Here is a 20338-nt window from a genome sequence, read left to right on the forward strand (position 1 = left end):
GGTGTGGCAGGACAGCGTGCGCTTTTCTAAGCTGGTGGTGGACATTGTCCAGGGTCTGGACACTTTGCATCATGTCATGTACATCGGTACAGGTGAGTGCGTCCAGGACAGCTCGGTCAGACATATACAGTCTTTTAAATGTACTCGGCAAGTCTGTGTTTAGACGTTTGCGTACCCTGTTAATGCATTCAGACAGTGATGTAATCCATCAGCCGCACAGTTGATTCTTTTTTACTCTCTCACCAGAATATGGGAGCATTCTGAAAGCTTTGGCAACCACCTATAAGAGTTTGCAAGGCTGCTATTTGGAGGAGATGCAGCTCCACCCCCCTGGGGTGCGTGAGCCAATCCTGAGCCTTCAGATTCTCCATGGCGACAGGACCCTTTTTGTGGGACTGAACAACCGAGTGCTAAAAATTCCTTTGGCGAGATGCTCGAGCTACGAAACGGAACAGTAAGTACGACTGGCAGCCCAAACACTCTCACGGCAACCAGGAGAAGCCAGAACAACCTGTACGGGGCCGCTGTGCCCCCACAGGGTCGCGCGGTAGTTAAAGTGCTCCGGGACATGACGCACGAGGCTCGCCTGCGCTCGGGCTGAGGGGTTTGGGTGACGGTGGCCCAGCTAGGACCGTTTGAAGAGCTAGCGTCACACTGCAGGGCCCCAGTGTGGATCTGGATCCAATCCTGTGACTGTTTTGTAACTGAAAATGCAATCTGGGTGTATTTATGGGTGACTGAAGCAGAGAAAGGAGCACACACACACACACACACACACACACACACACACACACAAACAAACAAACTGACAGACTCTACAAATTTTCAGACTATACAAATTTTATCATGAGTTTGGGTCACACAGACCCACCGGCTGACCAAGCTGGAGACAAAAACCATTCTCATTTCACAAAAGTGCAGAGCATGAATCCTCAGTGGAGTGTGAGGGACACCGCGGCTGTGTGTGTGTTCTGGGATGAATGAGATCATCGCAGATAGAGGAGCACGCTGAGCCCTCCCACTGAGGAGACGCCTGTTAGTGGCTGGAAACGCACCGGACTCCGAGTCCTGTCAGCGCATTTGATCTCCCTGCCTTTCAACACGGAGTACACACACACACACACGCACGCACAGAGGGGCTGACGGTGACATCACGCCTGATGGGTGCCAGGTCTATTTAAAACCCCGTATGAGCGGACACCCACAGAGGCCTTGAAGGACAGAGCAGGGTAAGCGAGTCCTAACCCTCTCCCGTTGATCTCTGTCAGGGGCAGCACGCAGCCGAACGCAGGCGAACACGGGCGGTCACGGGTTAACAGAGCTTCTCTCCTTTAGAACAACCCAAGCTAGCGGGGATCTTGACGCATCTGGACTGTCTGTCTGTCTGTCTGTCTGTCTGTCGTGCAGCATACACCTCCCACATGATACTCTGTAACGCATTAGACGCCGTGTCTTATAAGGAACCTGCGTTCTGGTTTTTCTTTCCTCATTACATGTCACTCCTGTGGCGTCCGTAGCCGCGGTTTCCCGCACGTCTTGGAGCGATCCGTGGCGGGACTTCCTCGTGTCAGGATCGGGAATAATCAGCTCGTATAAGATCTCCGGGAGCCTTCCTCCGGGAGTCTTCCTCCGGACCTTTCCTGTCTATTTAAAGTTGGTTAGTGTCAGTCAGCGACTAGGCTTCGTAAAGTTTGCAGAAGTACTTCGGGTTTCATACGAGTTTATTCATGAGCCGTTCCAGTATGGAAAAGTTGTTTTTTATAACTTTTATACAAGAAACATTTAGACCTGCACATGAACACTTTTTTTTTTTTTACAGATTATTACAGATTATCAGTCATTGCTGTTGGTGTTCTTGATTTAACCCTTGGGCTCTACCTGCTCAGAAGAGAATGGATTATGTCTTTCTCGTTGGTTTCTGACGTACCCTTTCTCAGTGTTTCCATGGCAGTGTTCTTGCTATAAGTGAAAGGCCACTTTAAAAGGGTTGAGCTACATGAGAGTTTTTAAAAGAAGAACTTGCACTACATAACAGGGGCAGAAAGTCTATTATCACTTTATCCTGATGATAACAAAGACCAGTTATTCTGAATCTAAATGGCAGAAACAGAACGTCAACCTTTTCAAGGGTGCGTGCAGCTCTAATTAACACCGGCTCTTCTGATATTCCCGCATACGGCCTCTTCTCGTTTTGAAAGGGAATTTTCTCCCTCGTTCTTTGCAGGAGGGGGCATTACATTTAGGGCATTTTGCTGACACTTTTATCCAAAGCAACTTATATTTATGACTGATTAAAACATGAGCAATTGAGGGTTCAGGGTCTTGCTTAGGAGCCCAACAGTGGCAGCTTGGCAGTGGTGGGACTTGAACCGACAACCTTCTGATTACAAGTCAAGTACATTAACCACTGAGACACCACTGCCTTCAGTTTACTATTAACTGTATTAGTGGCTCAATGCAAAGTGCCATCGCTGGCTGGAGTCTGCGGAATTACCTTTGACCTCTCGGTGATGCACTTCCTGCGAGCAGCCGCATCGATCTCGCTCACCGAGGGGGGTGCGCGGGTGTGTGTGTGTGTGTGTGTGTGTGTGTGTGTGTGTGCCATCTTAGCGATGAGCCCATGTTCCCCAGCCGGCGCGGCAGAACAAAGCGGGCTGCAAAGGCTCTGGTCGAACGAGAGCGACGGATTGGCCGGTTGGGTCTGGCTCCTGTGAGGGACACGTTCATTCCACCGGTGCTAATGGAACGTTTAAAAGGACGTTCGCTGTAAACGCTCCACCCCTGGAAACGGTCTAGATGATGTTTAATGTATTTGGCTGATGATGGCATTTAACGTGTACGGATGAGGAAGAGATGAGGGGTTTGTGTTTACATCTACTCGTAGTTTCACTTGAGGGCAGAGATAAACAGTAGGAATGTTCTGTTTTGTTTAGAAAACCACAAATGGTTTCTTACAGCCTTCTCTCGGGTTACGCGTCACCTCAGATGTGGCCGGCTTGTTTTCAGTTTGCTGAATTTGAGGAAAACGCCACGGTCCCCTGGCCGCAGAAACTCTTAGCGCGTTGGGTACACTGGATTGATTTGGAATGTCGCATGCATTCACTAACATTGGTGTCCGTCTCCAGAGAACAAAAATCCACCCTGCAGACTCTGGCCTGATCACGGCCCAGGACGAGAGCGGTTTTCACTGACTCATTTGGTGTAAGATTCACCCTAATCTGTGGCAAGGAACACGTGACCCACTGCAGTGTGTGGAAATACTCTCCTGTGATTGGCTCCCGCCTGCGATGGCCGGGGCAGGTCAGCGCGCCAGACCTGCGAGAGCGGAGCTTCACCGCTGGCGGGATTTACGGCTGCCGCCAGCTTGTCAGCGGCGTGCTAAAGAACCCGGCGGCCAGGAGCCGACAGCAGCGGCCGCGCTCCGGAGGGAGTGCGGGAGCAGGAGAGCAAGACATGGAGAGGAAAGGGAGTAATCAGAAAGCCGCGGCGTTTATTACCACCACGGAATGTTTGGCTTTTCACCGAGTTCCCACTGGCAGGATTCCAACATCGCAGCCATCTCTCTTTTTGCGCTGCCTGTCGGCCTCCGCTCAGACAGGCAATATGTCTTGACCCAGCTGCCCACCAGCTCTGAGAACTATTCCTCTCCTCCTGGGATGAGGTCATTAAAGGGAACGAGCCATTGCGCCGGTCTCCTGCCTTTCCCTTTCAGTATGGGCTGCTTCAGGGCCAGCAGAACCTCTGTCCTGTCCTCCAGCTTGGGTTTGTAGGACCAGCCAGGAACCAACCACCTTCCGGACACCTCCTGAGGACCCGAATGATACTTACGGTAATGACTCTCTGAGAGAGAAATAATATTGCTGTATGTAACAGTGGTGCGCCAGTGTTACAAAGGAGAGTGTTGCTGGACTCCAGCTCGACTACCCCGTCCTGAGACGTCCAGAGGACAGGATTATGGGACTGCCGATCAGGAGCAACTGTCGTGTTTACAGCGATGAGGGCGTGCTTTGCTGTTGAAGGGACGGTGTTTTTATAGGCCGCGGCGAGCGGACGAGATTTATCGCGTTTTGTCAGTCACCGTGGCGGACCGCTTTACGTGTTGGTTTATTCCTGCCCCGTGTGCTGTTTAAAATTTAACAGGCCATGTTTTGTGGGTCTGACTGCGATGTGGCGGGTGATCTGGACGCGGCGGTGAGTTACACAGCAGTGGGACTCGTGCTACTCGGAGGTCTGGCTCATGGCGTCCTGACGTTCCCTAAAGCTTCTCTTGTGATGACGTAGCACGAGCTCATGTTCTTCCCAGCCAGGCTCTCGGGGCAGGTTATTGCCGTGTCCTGCATGTCCAGTTGTCCTCACCTTTCAGCTCCTGCCCCTGGCCAAGCGGAAACAGGAGCAAGGTTGTGGGAACACGCACAGCGAGTCTGGGAGCCGGACGACGACCGCTGGCAGGTGGGCAGGTCCCCACGCCGTGCCGGTCTCCGCACCCCTGGACCAGTGCTGGAGAGCGGGTTTCTCCACTGTAATTAAGACCCGTGCCGACTTCTGGCTCAAACGGGTTCTGCTTGCAGGTCAGTGCCCCGAGGGCTTTCTCTCCGTGTTCGGTAACTGACGGTAATTGGGCCTTTCACACGACACGGACATCATTATTTTATGTCTTTCCCAAGATGCCCTTAATTGGCAGTAACCGCCCAGTTCTTCCATCTTTAAATTATGCCCTACCCATGCTAACTGCCAGCACGGCACAGGGAGTCCGTGTAAACAAGCGGGGGGCAATGGCCGTTGAATCCGAACCACGCGTGACCTGGAAGGGGGACACCCGGAATGCAGGAATCACCTCGGTTGGCGGACCCGCACTCGGAGCCAAGCTTCCAGCTCACGTCGTCGGACCTGGTCGTCCAAAGCGGCGATTGGATCCCCGTGGAATTTAGCATGCTTTACCCAGCCAGCGCTCACAAATCCAGCAGGGACGGTGAGACTTTATATGATTGTCCCACCTGTCGTGTGGGATATTCGCTGGCAGAAAATCCCTTGACTGCTAGCATGACGGAACTGTTGGCATTCTCTCTGTGCGTGGAGAAACAAATGATCCAGGCAAGAACTGATGAGAAGTTCAAAAGAGAGGAGTCGTGGGTGTGAGTGCAGGAGGACCGCTTCTGTCTGCACCACCTCCTCCACCCACAGCGATTATACCCCCGCACCCTTCAGAGGGGCTCATGCTTGCCAGCGGGAGCCATATTAGCACCGTACGCGTTTTCCTCACTGGCCGACTAGCCCAAACATGCCCTTTCAGTACAGAGGGACAATCGTGTGGACTGGGTGGTGGTACACATGATGGGTTTACTACAGTGGGTTTACCACGATGGGTTTACTACAGTGGGTTTAGTACAGTGAGTTTACTACAGTGAGTTTAGTACAGTGGGTTTACTACAGTGGGTTTAGAACAGTGGGTTTACCACAGTGAGTTTACCACAGTGAGTTTACTACAGTGGGTTTACCACCGGGGGTTTACTACAGTGGGTTTACCACAGTGGGTTTACCACAGTGAGTTTACCACCAGGGGTTTACTACAGTGGGTTTACCACAGTGGGTTTACCACCAGGGGTTTACTACAGTGAGTTTACCACCAGGGGTTTACTACAGTGGGTTTACCACAGTGAGTTTACCACCAGGGGTTTACTACAGTGGGTTTACTACAGTGGGTTTAGAACAGTGGGTTTACCACAGTGAGTTTAGTACAGTGGGATTACTACAGTGGGTTTACCACCGGGGGTTTACTACAGTGGGTTTACTACAGTGGGTTTAGTACAGTGAGTTTACTACAGTGAGTTTAGTACAGTGGGTTTACTACAGTGGGTTTAGAACAGTGGGTTTACCACAGTGAGTTTACCACAGTGAGTTTACTACAGTGGGTTTACCACCGGGGGTTTACTACAGTGGGTTTACCACAGTGGGTTTACCACAGTGAGTTTACCACCAGGGGTTTACTACAGTGGGTTTACCACAGTGGGTTTACCACCAGGGGTTTACTACAGTGAGTTTACCACCAGGGGTTTACTACAGTGGGTTTACCACAGTGAGTTTACCACCAGGGGTTTACTACAGTGGGTTTAGAACAGTGGGTTTACTACAGTGGGTTTACTACAGTGGGTTTACCACCAGGGGTTTACTACAGTGGGTTTACTACAGTGGGTTTACCACAGTGAGTTTAGTACAGTGGGATTACTACAGTGGGTTTACCACCGGGGGTTTACTACAGTGGGTTTAGTACAGTGAGTTTACTACAGTGAGTTTAGTACAGTGGGTTTACTACAGTGGGTTTAGAACAGTGGGTTTACCACAGTGAGTTTACCACAGTGAGTTTACTACAGTGGGTTTACCACCGGGGGTTTACTACAGTGGGTTTACCACAGTGGGTTTACCACAGTGAGTTTACCACCAGGGGTTTACTACAGTGGGTTTACCACAGTGGGTTTACCACCAGGGGTTTACTACAGTGAGTTTACCACCAGGGGTTTACTACAGTGGGTTTACCACAGTGAGTTTACCACCAGGGGTTTACTACAGTGGGTTTACTACAGTGGGTTTAGAACAGTGGGTTTACCACAGTGAGTTTAGTACAGTGGGATTACTACAGTGGGTTTACCACCGGGGGTTTACTACAGTGGGTTTACTACAGTGGGTTTAGTACAGTGAGTTTACTACAGTGAGTTTAGTACAGTGGGTTTACTACAGTGGGTTTAGAACAGTGGGTTTACCACAGTGAGTTTACCACAGTGAGTTTACTACAGTGGGTTTACCACCGGGGGTTTACTACAGTGGGTTTACCACAGTGGGTTTACCACAGTGAGTTTACCACCAGGGGTTTACTACAGTGGGTTTACCACAGTGGGTTTACCACCAGGGGTTTACTACAGTGAGTTTACCACCAGGGGTTTACTACAGTGGGTTTACCACAGTGAGTTTACCACCAGGGGTTTACTACAGTGGGTTTAGAACAGTGGGTTTACTACAGTGGGTTTACTACAGTGGGTTTACCACCAGGGGTTTACTACAGTGGGTTTACTACAGTGGGTTTACCACAGTGAGTTTAGTACAGTGGGATTACTACAGTGGGTTTACCACCGGGGGTTTACTACAGTGGGTTTAGTACAGTGAGTTTACTACAGTGAGTTTAGTACAGTGGGTTTACTACAGTGGGTTTAGAACAGTGGGTTTACCACAGTGAGTTTACCACAGTGAGTTTACTACAGTGGGTTTACCACCGGGGGTTTACTACAGTGGGTTTACCACAGTGGGTTTACCACAGTGAGTTTACCACCAGGGGTTTACTACAGTGGGTTTACCACAGTGGGTTTACCACCAGGGGTTTACTACAGTGAGTTTACCACCAGGGGTTTACTACAGTGGGTTTACCACAGTGAGTTTACCACCAGGGGTTTACTACAGTGGGTTTACTACAGTGGGTTTAGAACAGTGGGTTTACTACAGTGGGTTTACTACAGTGGGTTTACCACCAGGGGTTTACTACAGTGGGTTTACTACAGTGGGTTTACCACAGTGAGTTTAGTACAGTGGGATTACTACAGTGGGTTTACCACCGGGGGTTTACTACAGTGGGTTAGTGGTTTAGTACAGTGAGTTTACTACAGTGAGATTAGTACAGTGGGTTTACTACAGTGGGTTTAGAACAGTGGGTTTACCACAGTGAGTTTACCACAGTGAGTTTACTACAGTGGGTTTACCACCGGGGGTTTACTACAGTGGGTTTACCACAGTGGGTTTACCACAGTGAGTTTACCACCAGGGGTTTACTACAGTGGGTTTACCACAGTGGGTTTACCACCAGGGGTTTACTACAGTGAGTTTACCACCAGGGGTTTACTACAGTGGGTTTACCACAGTGAGTTTACCACCAGGGGTTTACTACAGTGGGTTTACTACAGTGGGTTTAGAACAGTGGGTTTAATACAGTGGGTTTACTACAGTGGGTTTACCACCAGGGGTTTACTACAGTGGGTTTACTACAGTGGGTTTACCACAGTGAGTTTAGTACAGTGGGATTACTACAGTGGGTTTACCACCGGGGGTTTACTACAGTGGGTTTACTACAGTGGGTTTAGTACAGTGAGTTTACTACAGTGAGTTTAGTACAGTGGGTTTACTACAGTGGGTTTAGAACAGTGGGTTTACCACAGTGAGTTTACCACAGTGAGTTTACTACAGTGGGTTTACCACCGGGGGTTTACTACAGTGGGTTTACCACAGTGGGTTTACCACAGTGAGTTTACCACCAGGGGTTTACTACAGTGGGTTTACCACAGTGGGTTTACCACCAGGGGTTTACTACAGTGAGTTTACCACCAGGGGTTTACTACAGTGGGTTTACCACAGTGAGTTTACCACCAGGGGTTTACTACAGTGGGTTTACTACAGTGGGTTTAGAACAGTGGGTTTACTACAGTGGGTTTACTACAGTGGGTTTACCACCAGGGGTTTACTACAGTGGGTTTACTACAGTGGGTTTACCACAGTGAGTTTAGTACAGTGGGATTACTACAGTGGGTTTACCACCGGGGGTTTACTACAGTGGGTTTAGTACAGTGAGTTTACTACAGTGAGATTAGTACAGTGGGTTTACTACAGTGGGTTTAGAACAGTGAGTTTACCACAGTGAGTTTACTACAGTGGGTTTACCACCGGGGGTTTACTACAGTGGGTTTACTACAGTGAGTTTACCACCAGGGGTTTACTACAGTGGGTTTACTACAGTGAGTTTACCACCAGGGGTTTACTACAGTGGGTTTACTACAGTGGGTTTACCACAGTGAGTTTAGTACAGTGGGATTACTACAGTGGGTTTACCACCGGGGGTTTACTACAGTGGGTTTACTACAGTGGGTTTAGTACAGTGAGTTTACTACAGTGAGTTTAGTACAGTGGGTTTACTACAGTGGGTTTAGAACAGTGGGTTTACCACAGTGAGTTTACCACAGTGAGTTTACTACAGTGGGTTTACCACCGGGGGTTTACTACAGTGGGTTTACCACAGTGGGTTTACCACAGTGAGTTTACCACCAGGGGTTTACTACAGTGGGTTTACCACAGTGGGTTTACCACCAGGGGTTTACTACAGTGAGTTTACCACCAGGGGTTTACTACAGTGGGTTTACCACAGTGAGTTTACCACCAGGGGTTTACTACAGTGGGTTTACTACAGTGGGTTTAGAACAGTGGGTTTACTACAGTGGGTTTACTACAGTGGGTTTACCACCAGGGGTTTACTACAGTGGGTTTACTACAGTGGGTTTACCACAGTGAGTTTAGTACAGTGGGATTACTACAGTGGGTTTACCACCGGGGGTTTACTACAGTGGGTTTAGTACAGTGAGTTTACTACAATGAGATTAGTACAGTGGGTTTACTACAGTGGGTTTAGAACAGTGAGTTTACCACAGTGAGTTTACTACAGTGGGTTTACCATCGGGGGTTTACTACAGTGGGTTTACCACAGTGAGTTTAGAACAGTGGGTTTACCACCAGGGGTTTACTACAGTGGGTTTACTACAGTGGGTTTACCACTGGGGGTTTACTACAGTGGGTTTACTACAGTGGGTTTACCACCAGGGGTTTACTACAGTGGGTTTACCACCAGGAGTTTACTACAGTGGGTTTACCACCAGGGGTTTACTACAGTGGGTTTACTACAGTGGGTTTACCACCAGGGGTTTACTACAGTGGGTTTACTACAGGGGGTTTACCACCAGGGGTTTACTACAGTGGGTTTACCACCAGGGGTTTACTACAGTGGGTTTACCACCAGGGGTTTACTAAAGTGGGTTTTCCACACTGGATTTAGTACAGTGGGTTTTCCACACTGGGTTTAGTGGGTTTTCCACACGGGGTTTACTACAGTGGGTTTTCCACACTGGATTTAGTACAGTGGGTTTTCCACACTGGATTTAGTACAGTGGGTTTTCCACACTGGGTTTAGTACAGTGGGTTTTCCACACTGGGTTTAGTACAGTGGGTTTTCCACACTGGGTTTAGTGGGTTTTCCACAGACGTTCCTCCCCTCCCCACCTCTCATGGCTCCATTAAGCCGTCTCAGGTTTAATTACACCTAACTAACTACACATAATTTTTTTTCCTCACCATCTTACAAATATTTAATCTCCATTTCCAAACGTTGCAGGGGTATGTCGGGTTAGATGGAGAGTCACTCTCAGGATTGGTGAACGTGGGTGTCACTGGTGACTGACAGTGAGGCAGCGTGCAGTGTAGTTTGGCTCATTTAACTGTCCGTATGCGTTCCACTTTCCGTCTGGAACTCTGTCTGTCTCCGTGTGTGTGTGTGCAGGAAGTGTTTGGATGCCAGGGACCCGTACTGTGGCTGGGACCGGAAACAACGTCGCTGCACCACGATCGAGGACAGTTCCAACATGAGCCAGTGGTTCCAGAACATCACAGCCTGCCCAGTAAGGGGCGGTCCTCGCCTTCAACGCACACACACACACACGCACACGCACACACACACACTCAATTACTCTGTCCTCACCCACGGCTTGCCCCGCTTCTTCCCAGACGGCCTGCCATGCCGTTTAGCAGCTGCTGGTGGGTCACATGGTTTATGACGTCACCTGAGCCAGCTGTTCGGCTGTTAATTAGCCGGCCTTTTCATGGTCATCTGGCTGGGGGGGTTGGAGGGTGTGCCGCCTCCATGACGCTCCGTTTCCCACCCTAGCTACGGAACCAAACCACGAATGGCGTCTACGGGCCCTGGACGCCGTGGCAACCATGCAGCCATGACGACGGCGATGGCACCAGTGCCTGCCTGTGCCGATCAAGGGTGTGTGACAGCCCCGCGCCCCGCTGCGGGGGCAAAACCTGCGAGGGTCCCACCATGGAGGTGGCCAACTGCTCGAGGTACTACGCCCATTTGACGCAGCGTACACTGGGCATATTTCGTAGTTCTAGGCACGCAAGATAAATTAGTCCTTCGTTAACCAGGGGATTCCATTACTAACAGAGAGGCAGAAAATACCAAAGCAAAAAGCCCAAAATAATATGCATTTATTAATGATCTAATAATCTACACAATTGTCTCGTTACCTAGACAGGTGGTAGTCTGTGTCTGAGCTCCGTGCCCTGAGAGAGGTTCATTTTACAGGCGTGGGTTACGCGATATTGCCATATTGCAAGGTGGCAAAGCTGAATGTTGTTTTTCACAGGAAGTGGGAAAGAAATGCCCAGGTAGTCTTACCAGGAACAGGGCGCTTAGTCACACTGCGGGAACGCTTCCCCGTCGGAGGAAGTGCGGCATCACGGTGTCCGTCTTCCTATGCCATGGCAACGCACTAGCCTCACTGGTTTGAACTGTCCCCCTGCAGGAACGGCGGCTGGACCCCGTGGTCGTCGTGGGGACACTGTAGCACCAGCTGCGAGATGGGCTTCGAGGTGCGCCAGCGGTCCTGCAACAACCCCTCGCCCCGACACGGCGGGCGCGTGTGCGTGGGTCAGGCCCGGGAGCAGAGGTGAGGGGTTGCCTTTGATGTTCTGTGTGATGGCCCCCCTCTGCTCTTCTGTGTCCTGATTGGTGGCACGATTCGCACCGCTGGATGCGAGTAACTTGAGACTCCTCCCCCTTCCCCCAGGTTCTGTAATGAGAAGGTGTCGTGTCCACAGCCTGTGTTCTGGTCGTCATGGTCACCCTGGTCCAAGTGCAGCACTCAGTGTGGTGGGGGGGTGCACTCTCGCTCCAGGAACTGTGAGAATGGAAACAACTGCCCAGGCTGCACACTGGTGTGTGATCCTACGCACGCACACACACACACAAACACAGATCATCACACTCAAACACACTTATTTCCATGCAAATACACAAACACACACACACACACACACACAGTTCCCTGGGGCTTAGCACACTCGGAATCTGTCTGTCTGCGATAACCTTTCTCTTCTCTCCTGGCACTGCACCTCACTTGCTGGCTGGACACTTCCCGTGGACATGGCATCGCCCCTGTTCCCCCGGCAACATCTCCACCTGCACACAAAGGCCATCGGCACTGTGGCAAACGCATGTCACCGCGCACAACCACCCAGATTAATTACGCTGAACGTGGGGCGTCCATGCCGCTGGGGCCAGACACACAGCAGTCCAGCACCGCACGAGCTCTCGGCCTCTCGAGTGGCAGTTAACTCACACATAATGGGATTTTATTAAAACTCAAATCAGATTTCCTCACAAGGTGATGAAGACGCCTCCTAAAAGAGCGTGTGGGAGAAAGAATGCGTGGGATTAAGCTGTCCAGTTACACCACCATCACTTACCTTGAGTGAGTCTCAGACGGGTCATAACCCCCTCCCGCGTGTCTCTCTTCCCACGCAGGAATACCAGACCTGCAACCTGGAGGCGTGTCCTGAGGTGAGGCGGAGCACGCCGTGGACACCATGGGTGCCGGTGAACGTGAGCGAGGGCGGCGCCAGGCAGGAGCAGCGTGTGCGCTACGTGTGCCGGGCGCAGCTGGCCGACCCCCATGACCTGCAGATCGGCAAGCGCAAGGTGGAGACGCGCGTGTGCCCCAGCGACGGCACCGTGGCTTGCGAGACTGACTGTGAGCGCACCTGGCTCTGCTACCACACACGCACGCGCACGCACGCACGCACACACGCACACACATACACACACACACACACACACTTACACACACACGCACTCACACACGCGCGCACACACACACACACACACACACACACACACACACACACACGCGCACACACACACACGCACACACGCACGCACACACACACACTCACACACGCACTCACACACGCGCGCACACACACACACACACACACACACCCACACACACACTTACACACACACACACACGCACTCACGCGCACACACACACGCACACACACACGCACGCACACACGCACGCACACACGCACGCACACACACACACAGGTACCACACACACACACTCACACAAGACACACACTCACACACGCGTCAGCAAAGCCAGCCTTCTCAAAGTGGCGCGCGACGCACCACGCTGATATCATCGTTTTTTAGGTAGCACACGGGTCCCCCGGGGAGAGACACGCACGGTGAGTGAGCAGAGCTCATGCGCTCTCACGTGCTCGCGCACCTGACTTCAGCAGAACGCAGAGTCCAGGGCCGACAGTAAACACGGATTCCATTTCCTGTGTCAAAAAGTGCTTGCGCGGTCATTGTCGCTCGGGGAGCGAGAGGACCCGCTCGGAAGCCCCGCGTGTGTGACGCACTGGAATGGAAGGGTTACAGGGTGAGGTTTGTAATTTAGCCCTTTAAAACGGAGCTTAACCTTGCCAGCAGAGGTCGGGTGTAACGCCAACGCTGACGTTAGCCTGTCGGGTCTTTATTCTGGTCTGCTGATTGGTGCAGAGAGCAGGTTCATCGTTCCCGTCTAGCCCCTCGCTGTGTTCAGCCGTTGACGCACGCGGGGATCTGTGCTCCACAGCTCTGGTAGACGAACTCCTCCGCATCCCCGGTGTCCGGCTCACGGGTTCCGGCTGGTCGTCGTGGGAGACGTGGTCTGCGTGCAGTCAGGAGTGTGCCAAAGGTTACCGCGTGCGCAAACGCACCTGCAGTGATGGCAAGACCTCCACACCTGTCTGCAGAGGATCAGCTGTTGAGTACCAGGACTGCAATCCCCAGTCCTGCCCAGGTAACACACACACACTACCTTTGTAGGGTGTTTCCATTGTCCAAATTTAGACAATATTTTTTTTGTCAAAAACAAAGTCTGTTTTCCCGCTCTGTTAGCATTAAATACATGATCTAAGTACATGACCCTAGACACACACACACACACACTCTCAAAGTCAGGTTGGCAGAACAGCGAACATTTTCCCAAATGGGAAAACAGCTGGTAAGTCCATTAGGAAGTGTCAAGTGGATTACCGATTTCATTAGCTAATGGATAGCTGAGGCTTTCCGGTGGGACCCAGAGCTGGTGTGGAGAGCCCTTCCTGCCCTGCTAGTGCCATCGCGGAGCGTTTCAGGCATCATACAACTTACAGATCGGATGACTAATTCAGACAGATCGGTATGAAACGCCTCAGTAATTCTCCTCTTCCCCTGATCACCGCTTTCTCGGCCTGAGTTTCAATGACTGGCCCTGAGCACGTGTTGAGACGGCACAGTACGTGGATTAGGCAGATGAGAGCAACGTTTAAGCTGGAGGCCAGGTCATATCAACAACCACCTGCCAAATAAATCTAAATCTAAATATTTATTTGTAACGATTGAGAGGAGCGAGATGAAGGATCCGAGGTGAGAATAAGTAGAGGAAACTGCGTGTTAGTCAGCGTTGCGTTAAGAGTTGCACGCCATGTTTGTGACTATGTCGACCCTTCCTCATGTTTACGGCTTGGGGTGTGTGCTTTGGCCCCTCCCTCTGTGTGTGTCGTGCGGCGGGGCTCACGGTGAGGGGCAGCTCCTCACAGCCCTGCAGGCCGTCACGGCCCAGTTTACCGCTGTAATCCTCCAGGGGAAATAGAGTTTTCCGCTGCCCCCTCGCACGGAGCTGATGAAACATCAGCAGTGGGTGGCAACAGCCTCTAAGCGGAAAGGAAGTAGCAAGAAAGCGAGACTTTTTCACTCAGGCAAGCGGGTGTCTGTGCAGATCCTATCCACCCGCCACCCGCCCTACGTGTGCTGCTTCTCCGGCTCCACCCCCCAGCAACCCCGAACCCTCTGATGTCCCCACAGCACGCGTTTGCTTGCCGTGTTTTGCTCTGTGGCTGTTTCTGACCCATGCCTCTGTCGTGTGTGTCGTCCGGTGTGCGTCCTGTGGTCGCGCTGCGTGTGTTCTGCGTCGCATCCCGTTGTCCCGTGCCTTCCCGCCTGCCTGATCGTCCTGTGCCTGTGTGTCTGCGTATGTGTGTGTCTGTGCGCGTGCGTGTCGTGTCGGTCTGTGCGTGCGTTTGGTCTGCACAGTGAAGGGCGCCTGGTCTTGCTGGTCGCCATGGTCGCAGTGTTCGGCGCCCTGTGGCGGCGGGCACTACCAGCGGACGCGTACGTGCAGCAGCCCGGCGCCGGCCCACGGAGGCGACATCTGCATCGGCCTGCATACAGAGGAGGCGCTGTGCAACACGCACACCTGCCAGGGTAAGATCCGCCCCCAGGGCTGCTGGCTCGGACCAACTGCTGCTAGCCAACTGTCTGGACTAGTCTATCCACGTAGAGCTCTCTGTCTGTATGCACAAGATCAGATCCCCGTTTGGTACCTGCCCACCCTGCTGTCTTCTTTCTGTCCATCCCTGCCTGTCTCATCGTAGCTAAGAAATGCGCCGTCTGTCCGAGTGGCGAAGCTTGACCGGCTAAGCAGACGATCATGATGGAACTGGGAGCAGAGACCTGTGAGAAACCATGTTAACACGTCAGAAACACGGCCCTACTCGGAGGTGTGACGCAGGTGCAGCCAGAACCAGGCCTTCACCATGCAAAAGCAGCACAACCTCTCTCTTAAGAAGCTTGAATATTAATGAGGCAAACCTGTCCTGAATCATGTGTGAATGGCACACGCTCCCCAAAACATAAACAAGAGCAGCTCTCTCGGCGTTAACGAGCACCGCGCCTCTCCCGTTTGTAGTCTGTTCATTTCATCCTCTTCTTCGCTCCTCGTGGCCGGAACGCCGTGTAAGAACCCAATTCTGCAACTTTTTTTGCTTGTTTGTTTTTACTGTCAATCAACAGGAAACCCTTGATGACAGAGAAAAGTAGTTTTTCTTCGCTACAGTATCGAAAGTCTGCAAAAAAAAAAAAGCACACACACACCTGCACACACACACCTGCACATCCTGTTCAATCAGAGGCAAGTCTGACCCCCTCCTCCAGCTCTGCAGATGAAAGGCTCAGTTAGAGATGGCCTGCCAGGAGAACGTATCCCGAAGGCAGGGTGGCGTGCAGCGTGTAGATTAGGCCGCCTCAGCCCTCCAGGGCCACGGACCTTGGCTCTTAACCCCCCAACCCTCCCTCCACCAACACTCGATCGAGGCGATTCAACAGAGATGGACTAAACAATTATTACCCACACTGCTTAGCATCAGTCTTAAACGAGGAGGCCCTGGATTCCTCACATCAGTTAATTTCATTTAATTTCATTTAATCGGATCTCTCCGCAGGCTCTGGAATGTGGGTTCCCTGCGAGTCCCAAACGTGCCAACAGTGTAGAGACGACAAACAACACATTTATCTGTTTATTCAATTTGCCCAACAAACAGACGCGCACATACGTTTCCTTCCGAGTACCTCCCAGGCAAACATCTTGGGCCACGTCTGCTGCGAGAGTCTCCTTGGTGATCATTTGCGTCGGGGCCAGTGGGAAACGGCGCGCAAGCTCCCGTAGAGCTCGTTTGTGACGGCTTGTGTCCGCGCAGGAGGCTGGATGGCGTGGAGCGTGTGGTCAGCGTGCGACGACACGGGGCTTCAGGTGCGCACGCGAGCGTGTGGGTCGCACGGAACGCTGTGCACGGGTAACAGCACGGAGTACAGAGACTGCAACGAGATTCCAGGTGAGAGTTCAGCATCAACACGCATGCACGCCCACACACACACACACACACACACACACACACACACACACACACACACACACGGCCTTGTGTGCTTCTCCGATAAGGATTTTCCAAATCTCACTCATCCCTGCATGTTCTCAGAGGTCATTACCTTGACGGCAAATGAACGTGTTGCTTTTTAATTTGCTACTGTGTCTATTAAATGTTCATACATGGTTTTTTTAAGCCCCTTCCAAACATCATCACGCTGGCTGCGAGATAGATGAGCTGTAACGTGTGTTTACGTGCCCCGTTTCAGCTCTGCGGCCGTGCGAGGGGAAGACAGTTGTCCAGGTGGAGAACCGATCGCTTCCAGCGTGCGAGAACGCGAGTCAGCTGTGCAGAATACCAAGCGAATCCGACGCCCTAATTAATATTAATGTGATGTCACAGCGTTGGCTCACATCCAATTTCACTCCAATTTTGGGAGACGCTTTTGAAATCACAAGGTCTCCTGCACCGAGAGGATAGAGGGCAGTTTTTGTCACAAATTAATCAAGGAGATTTTGGCGTCTCAGTTAAAACAGTCTCCATCTGCTAGGGCGAAGCGTTCCATGTCTTGTACGTATCCGAGAGGTCTGGGATTATAATGGAGTCTTCTTGACTCAGTAGCAGCTGGGTGAACGTGAGATCTGATCACTGAACCTTATCTGCCTTACCACACATCTCTGTAAAGGATATGTACACTAGCCTGTGCTCTTTGCGATAATTAGTTTTGTAGGCATGAAATTGAAAATCTGTTTTTAAAAATAAATTAAAGAAACTAAAAAGAACAGAGGACATGTTAATCTGAATACTGCTGGGCTGTAAACGTGGAAGAACGCCTAATAATCTGATAAATCCTGGACATGCATGCTTTGGCTTGATTATCTCCTCTTGGACAAAGTACATGAGTTGGACCCTCAGCACAGGGGCCTGTCTCACCGCACAGGGGTCTATCATAGCACAGACGCCTGTCTCACCGCGCAGGGGCCTGTCTCACCGCGCAGGGGTCTATCATAGCACAGGGGCCTGTCTCACCGCACAGGGGTCTATCATAGCACAGGGGTCTGTCTCACCGCGCAGGGGTCTGTCTCACCGCGCAGGGGTCTGTCTCACCGCGCAGGGGTCTGTCTCACCGCGCAGGGGCCTGTCTATCATAGCACAGGGGTCTATCATAGCACAGGGGCCTGTCTCACCACGCAGGGGCCTGTCTCACCGCGCAGGGGCCTGTCTCACCGCGCAGGGGTCTATCATAGCACAGGGGCCTGTCTCACCACACAGGGGCCTGTCTCACCACACAGGGGCCTGTCTCACAGCGCAGGGGTCTGTCTCACAGCGCAGGGGTCTGTCTCTCTCTCTGTCTCACTGAGGTGCTGCTCACTTACTGTTGCTGCTCTGCTTGCCTTGTCCCAGTTCCAGGAACGTTGCTTTGCAGTGGAGTGAGCAGAGCACAGCAGTGATTGGCATTCTGGCTGCAACCCAAGAGAGAAGTGTGTGTGTGTGTGTGTGTGTGTGTGTGTGTGTGGTGGCATGTAACTGTGACTCTCTCTCCTCCTAGTGATCCTGCCAGCGTCTGGATATGACAGGGACCAGCAGTGTGGGGGTAAGTAAACACTTTTTTTTTTCCTGTTTAAAAAACAGCAGGACTGTTTTCAGGCCTGTGTGTGTGTGCATGCATGCTGGTAGATGTTTGCTGATATGGAGTTGTGCATGCGTTCATGTGCCTGCATATGTGCATGTGTGTGTGTCAGCGTACCAGCATGTGTGTGTGTGTGTGTGTATACACCCCCTCCTTCCGTGCAAACTGCCCTCACTGTCCCTTCCCTGAGCATCCACCCTGCCTTCTTGCCCTGCTGGCAACTCCACCTGCCCAGAAACTCCGCCCCAGCGGTGCTGTTTAGGCCCGAGAGGCCCGTCATGCCACGCTGGCTCCCGCGGGTAGCCTTGTTTCCCGGCGTCCCCGAAAAGCAGCACTCCCACACAGGCATTCCGGCCAATCAGAGCTGTGCGACACGAAGCGCTCTCCTCCCCTGCTCCAATCAGAGCGCTGCACATCGGCACAGACACTCTGACACTCCAGCACCTTCCTAGTGCTGCATCAGACACTATCATGACTCTAATGGACATACTGAGCTGATAATGATGAAGTAAACATGCCCCAGTGGGGTTTTTTGTTGTTGCTGCAGTTCTGATAGATCGACTGTTTCAGCTCAGGCTGAAAGGGAACAGTCTGTGAAAAAAGACCGAGAAAAAAAAGTTGTTTTCTAGATGTTTCCTTCATCCCATTAAGCGTATTTAACGCCAGTGGTTTTCATCCTCCCAGGGTTCACTCTGCTCCACCTGATAGCCACCGGCGTGTCGTGTTTCCTGGGCGCGGGGCTGTTGTCGTTCCTGGTGTACGTGTACTGCCAGCGCTTCCACAAGGCCTCGCAGGAATCGGACGTCATCCACCCAACCACACCCAACCACCTCAACTACAAGGGCAATGCTACGCCCAAGAACGAGAAGTACACTCCCATGGAGTTCAAGGTGAGCTCCGGCCTGAACGTCGAGAAGACGTCGGACTGTGCTTGCGAATGAAGCACGTCAAATTCTTTACCCACCTTTGGCAGAGGGGCGGATCAAATTTGAACTCTGCCTCCACAGCAGTTTTAGTCCACACCGAAAAATCCTTCATTCGCGTTGGGCTGTTCACCGGACTAAATTAGCCCGCCGTTAGCGTCTGGCCACGTGCGCAGGCTGCCCGCCGCCTCCGCTAGCGCTCAGATTACAGCCGTGCCTAATCCCGATCTCATTACAGAACTAGCTAGTGTAAGCGGCCAGTGCTCAGGACACATTATAGACACGTTATAGGGAAATAACCCGATAGTCATCCCACAACGACTAGAAACAGCTATTGTGTTTGTTCTATTTTTGTTCTAATTCTATTTTTACTTTACATTCAAGGCAGGGTTGGTTCACCAACACAAACATATGCTAAGGATATAGGATATATGCTAAAGGAAGACACAGCGTGAAATGTTTAATACATGACATAATCTCCTTCCTTCAGAGTGTGTGTAATGGCACGGAGCCAGTCTAACTAGACGGCGTTAGGTCTGTGTTGACTGTCTGGGGCAGGGGTAGTACTGGTTTTCCTTACAAAATGCCTACCTTGCATACTGGAAATATCTTGCATACTGGAAAATTGAAACAGTGTCACGTGGTTCTTTTAAGGGTTTGGTTTGTGTTTCCTAGGAAATACGGAGCCAAAGGTCCGTCCCTATCAGTCGCCCCCACACACCATCCTCAGGTAGCTGTGTGCTGGTACACACATGTTCCCATTTCGGGACACTGCTTCCAATACATTATTCCCGTTCCACAGTTTTTCCTCATTTTCCTCTTACTGCTCAACTCAGTGTTGCCTTGTACACTTCATTACTGTATCCTAACAGGCTTAATGCCTTAGATCCAGATCTTTCAGCAGTGCATCCTTCTGTTTTATCCCCTGTGTCTCCCCCATGATTTGGAACAAAGACCCCCACAGGCAGACAGAGACTTGCTTAGAAGGCGGAGACGGAAAGACATCAAACATCCATTAATAATGGCTTTTCCGGTGTTCCGGGACCGTTGTTTGTTTTGTGTGGCGTGCGAAGGCGGGGAGATGAGAGACACTTATCCGTCTTCCTCGTGACGCCTCACTTAGCAGCGGCGTGCCGCGCCCGTTGCGCCCGCTATCGCCAGCTCGTTATTAATGGCCTCCATTAGGCTC

At 51.6% G+C, this 20338-nt stretch overlaps 1 protein-coding gene across 10 annotated transcripts in view; it reads left to right on the forward strand.

Moving 5' to 3' along the window:
• sema5ba (sema domain, seven thrombospondin repeats (type 1 and type 1-like), transmembrane domain (TM) and short cytoplasmic domain, (semaphorin) 5Ba) overlaps positions 1-20338 on the forward strand; it is a 91859-nt gene that overhangs the window by 67666 nt on the left and 3855 nt on the right. For 7 of the 10 annotated variants that reach the window (XM_027024396.2, XM_027024394.2, XM_027024401.2 and 4 more), the window contains 12 exons: positions 1-92; positions 247-454; positions 10358-10475; positions 10742-10923; positions 11388-11531; positions 11652-11799; positions 12389-12614; positions 13506-13712; positions 14987-15157; positions 16429-16563; positions 18146-18190; positions 18911-19116. The exon at positions 1-92 is cut by the window's left edge and continues 116 nt beyond it. In XM_027024396.2, the coding sequence (XP_026880197.2) occupies positions 1-92; positions 247-454; positions 10358-10475; positions 10742-10923; positions 11388-11531; positions 11652-11799; positions 12389-12614; positions 13506-13712; positions 14987-15157; positions 16429-16563; positions 18146-18190; positions 18911-19116 (1882 nt within the window). Of the gene's footprint in view, positions 93-246; positions 455-10357; positions 10476-10741; positions 10924-11387; positions 11532-11651; positions 11800-12388; positions 12615-13505; positions 13713-14986; positions 15158-16428; positions 16564-18145; positions 18191-18910; positions 19117-19824; positions 19880-20338 lie in introns of all 10 variants that reach the window. The other 3 variants (XM_027024402.2, XM_027024403.2, XM_027024405.2) reach the window with 3 other exon arrangements.

Source organism: Electrophorus electricus, chromosome 25, assembly GCF_013358815.1.
Source record: "Electrophorus electricus isolate fEleEle1 chromosome 25, fEleEle1.pri, whole genome shotgun sequence".
NCBI lineage: Eukaryota > Metazoa > Chordata > Actinopteri > Gymnotiformes > Gymnotidae > Electrophorus > Electrophorus electricus.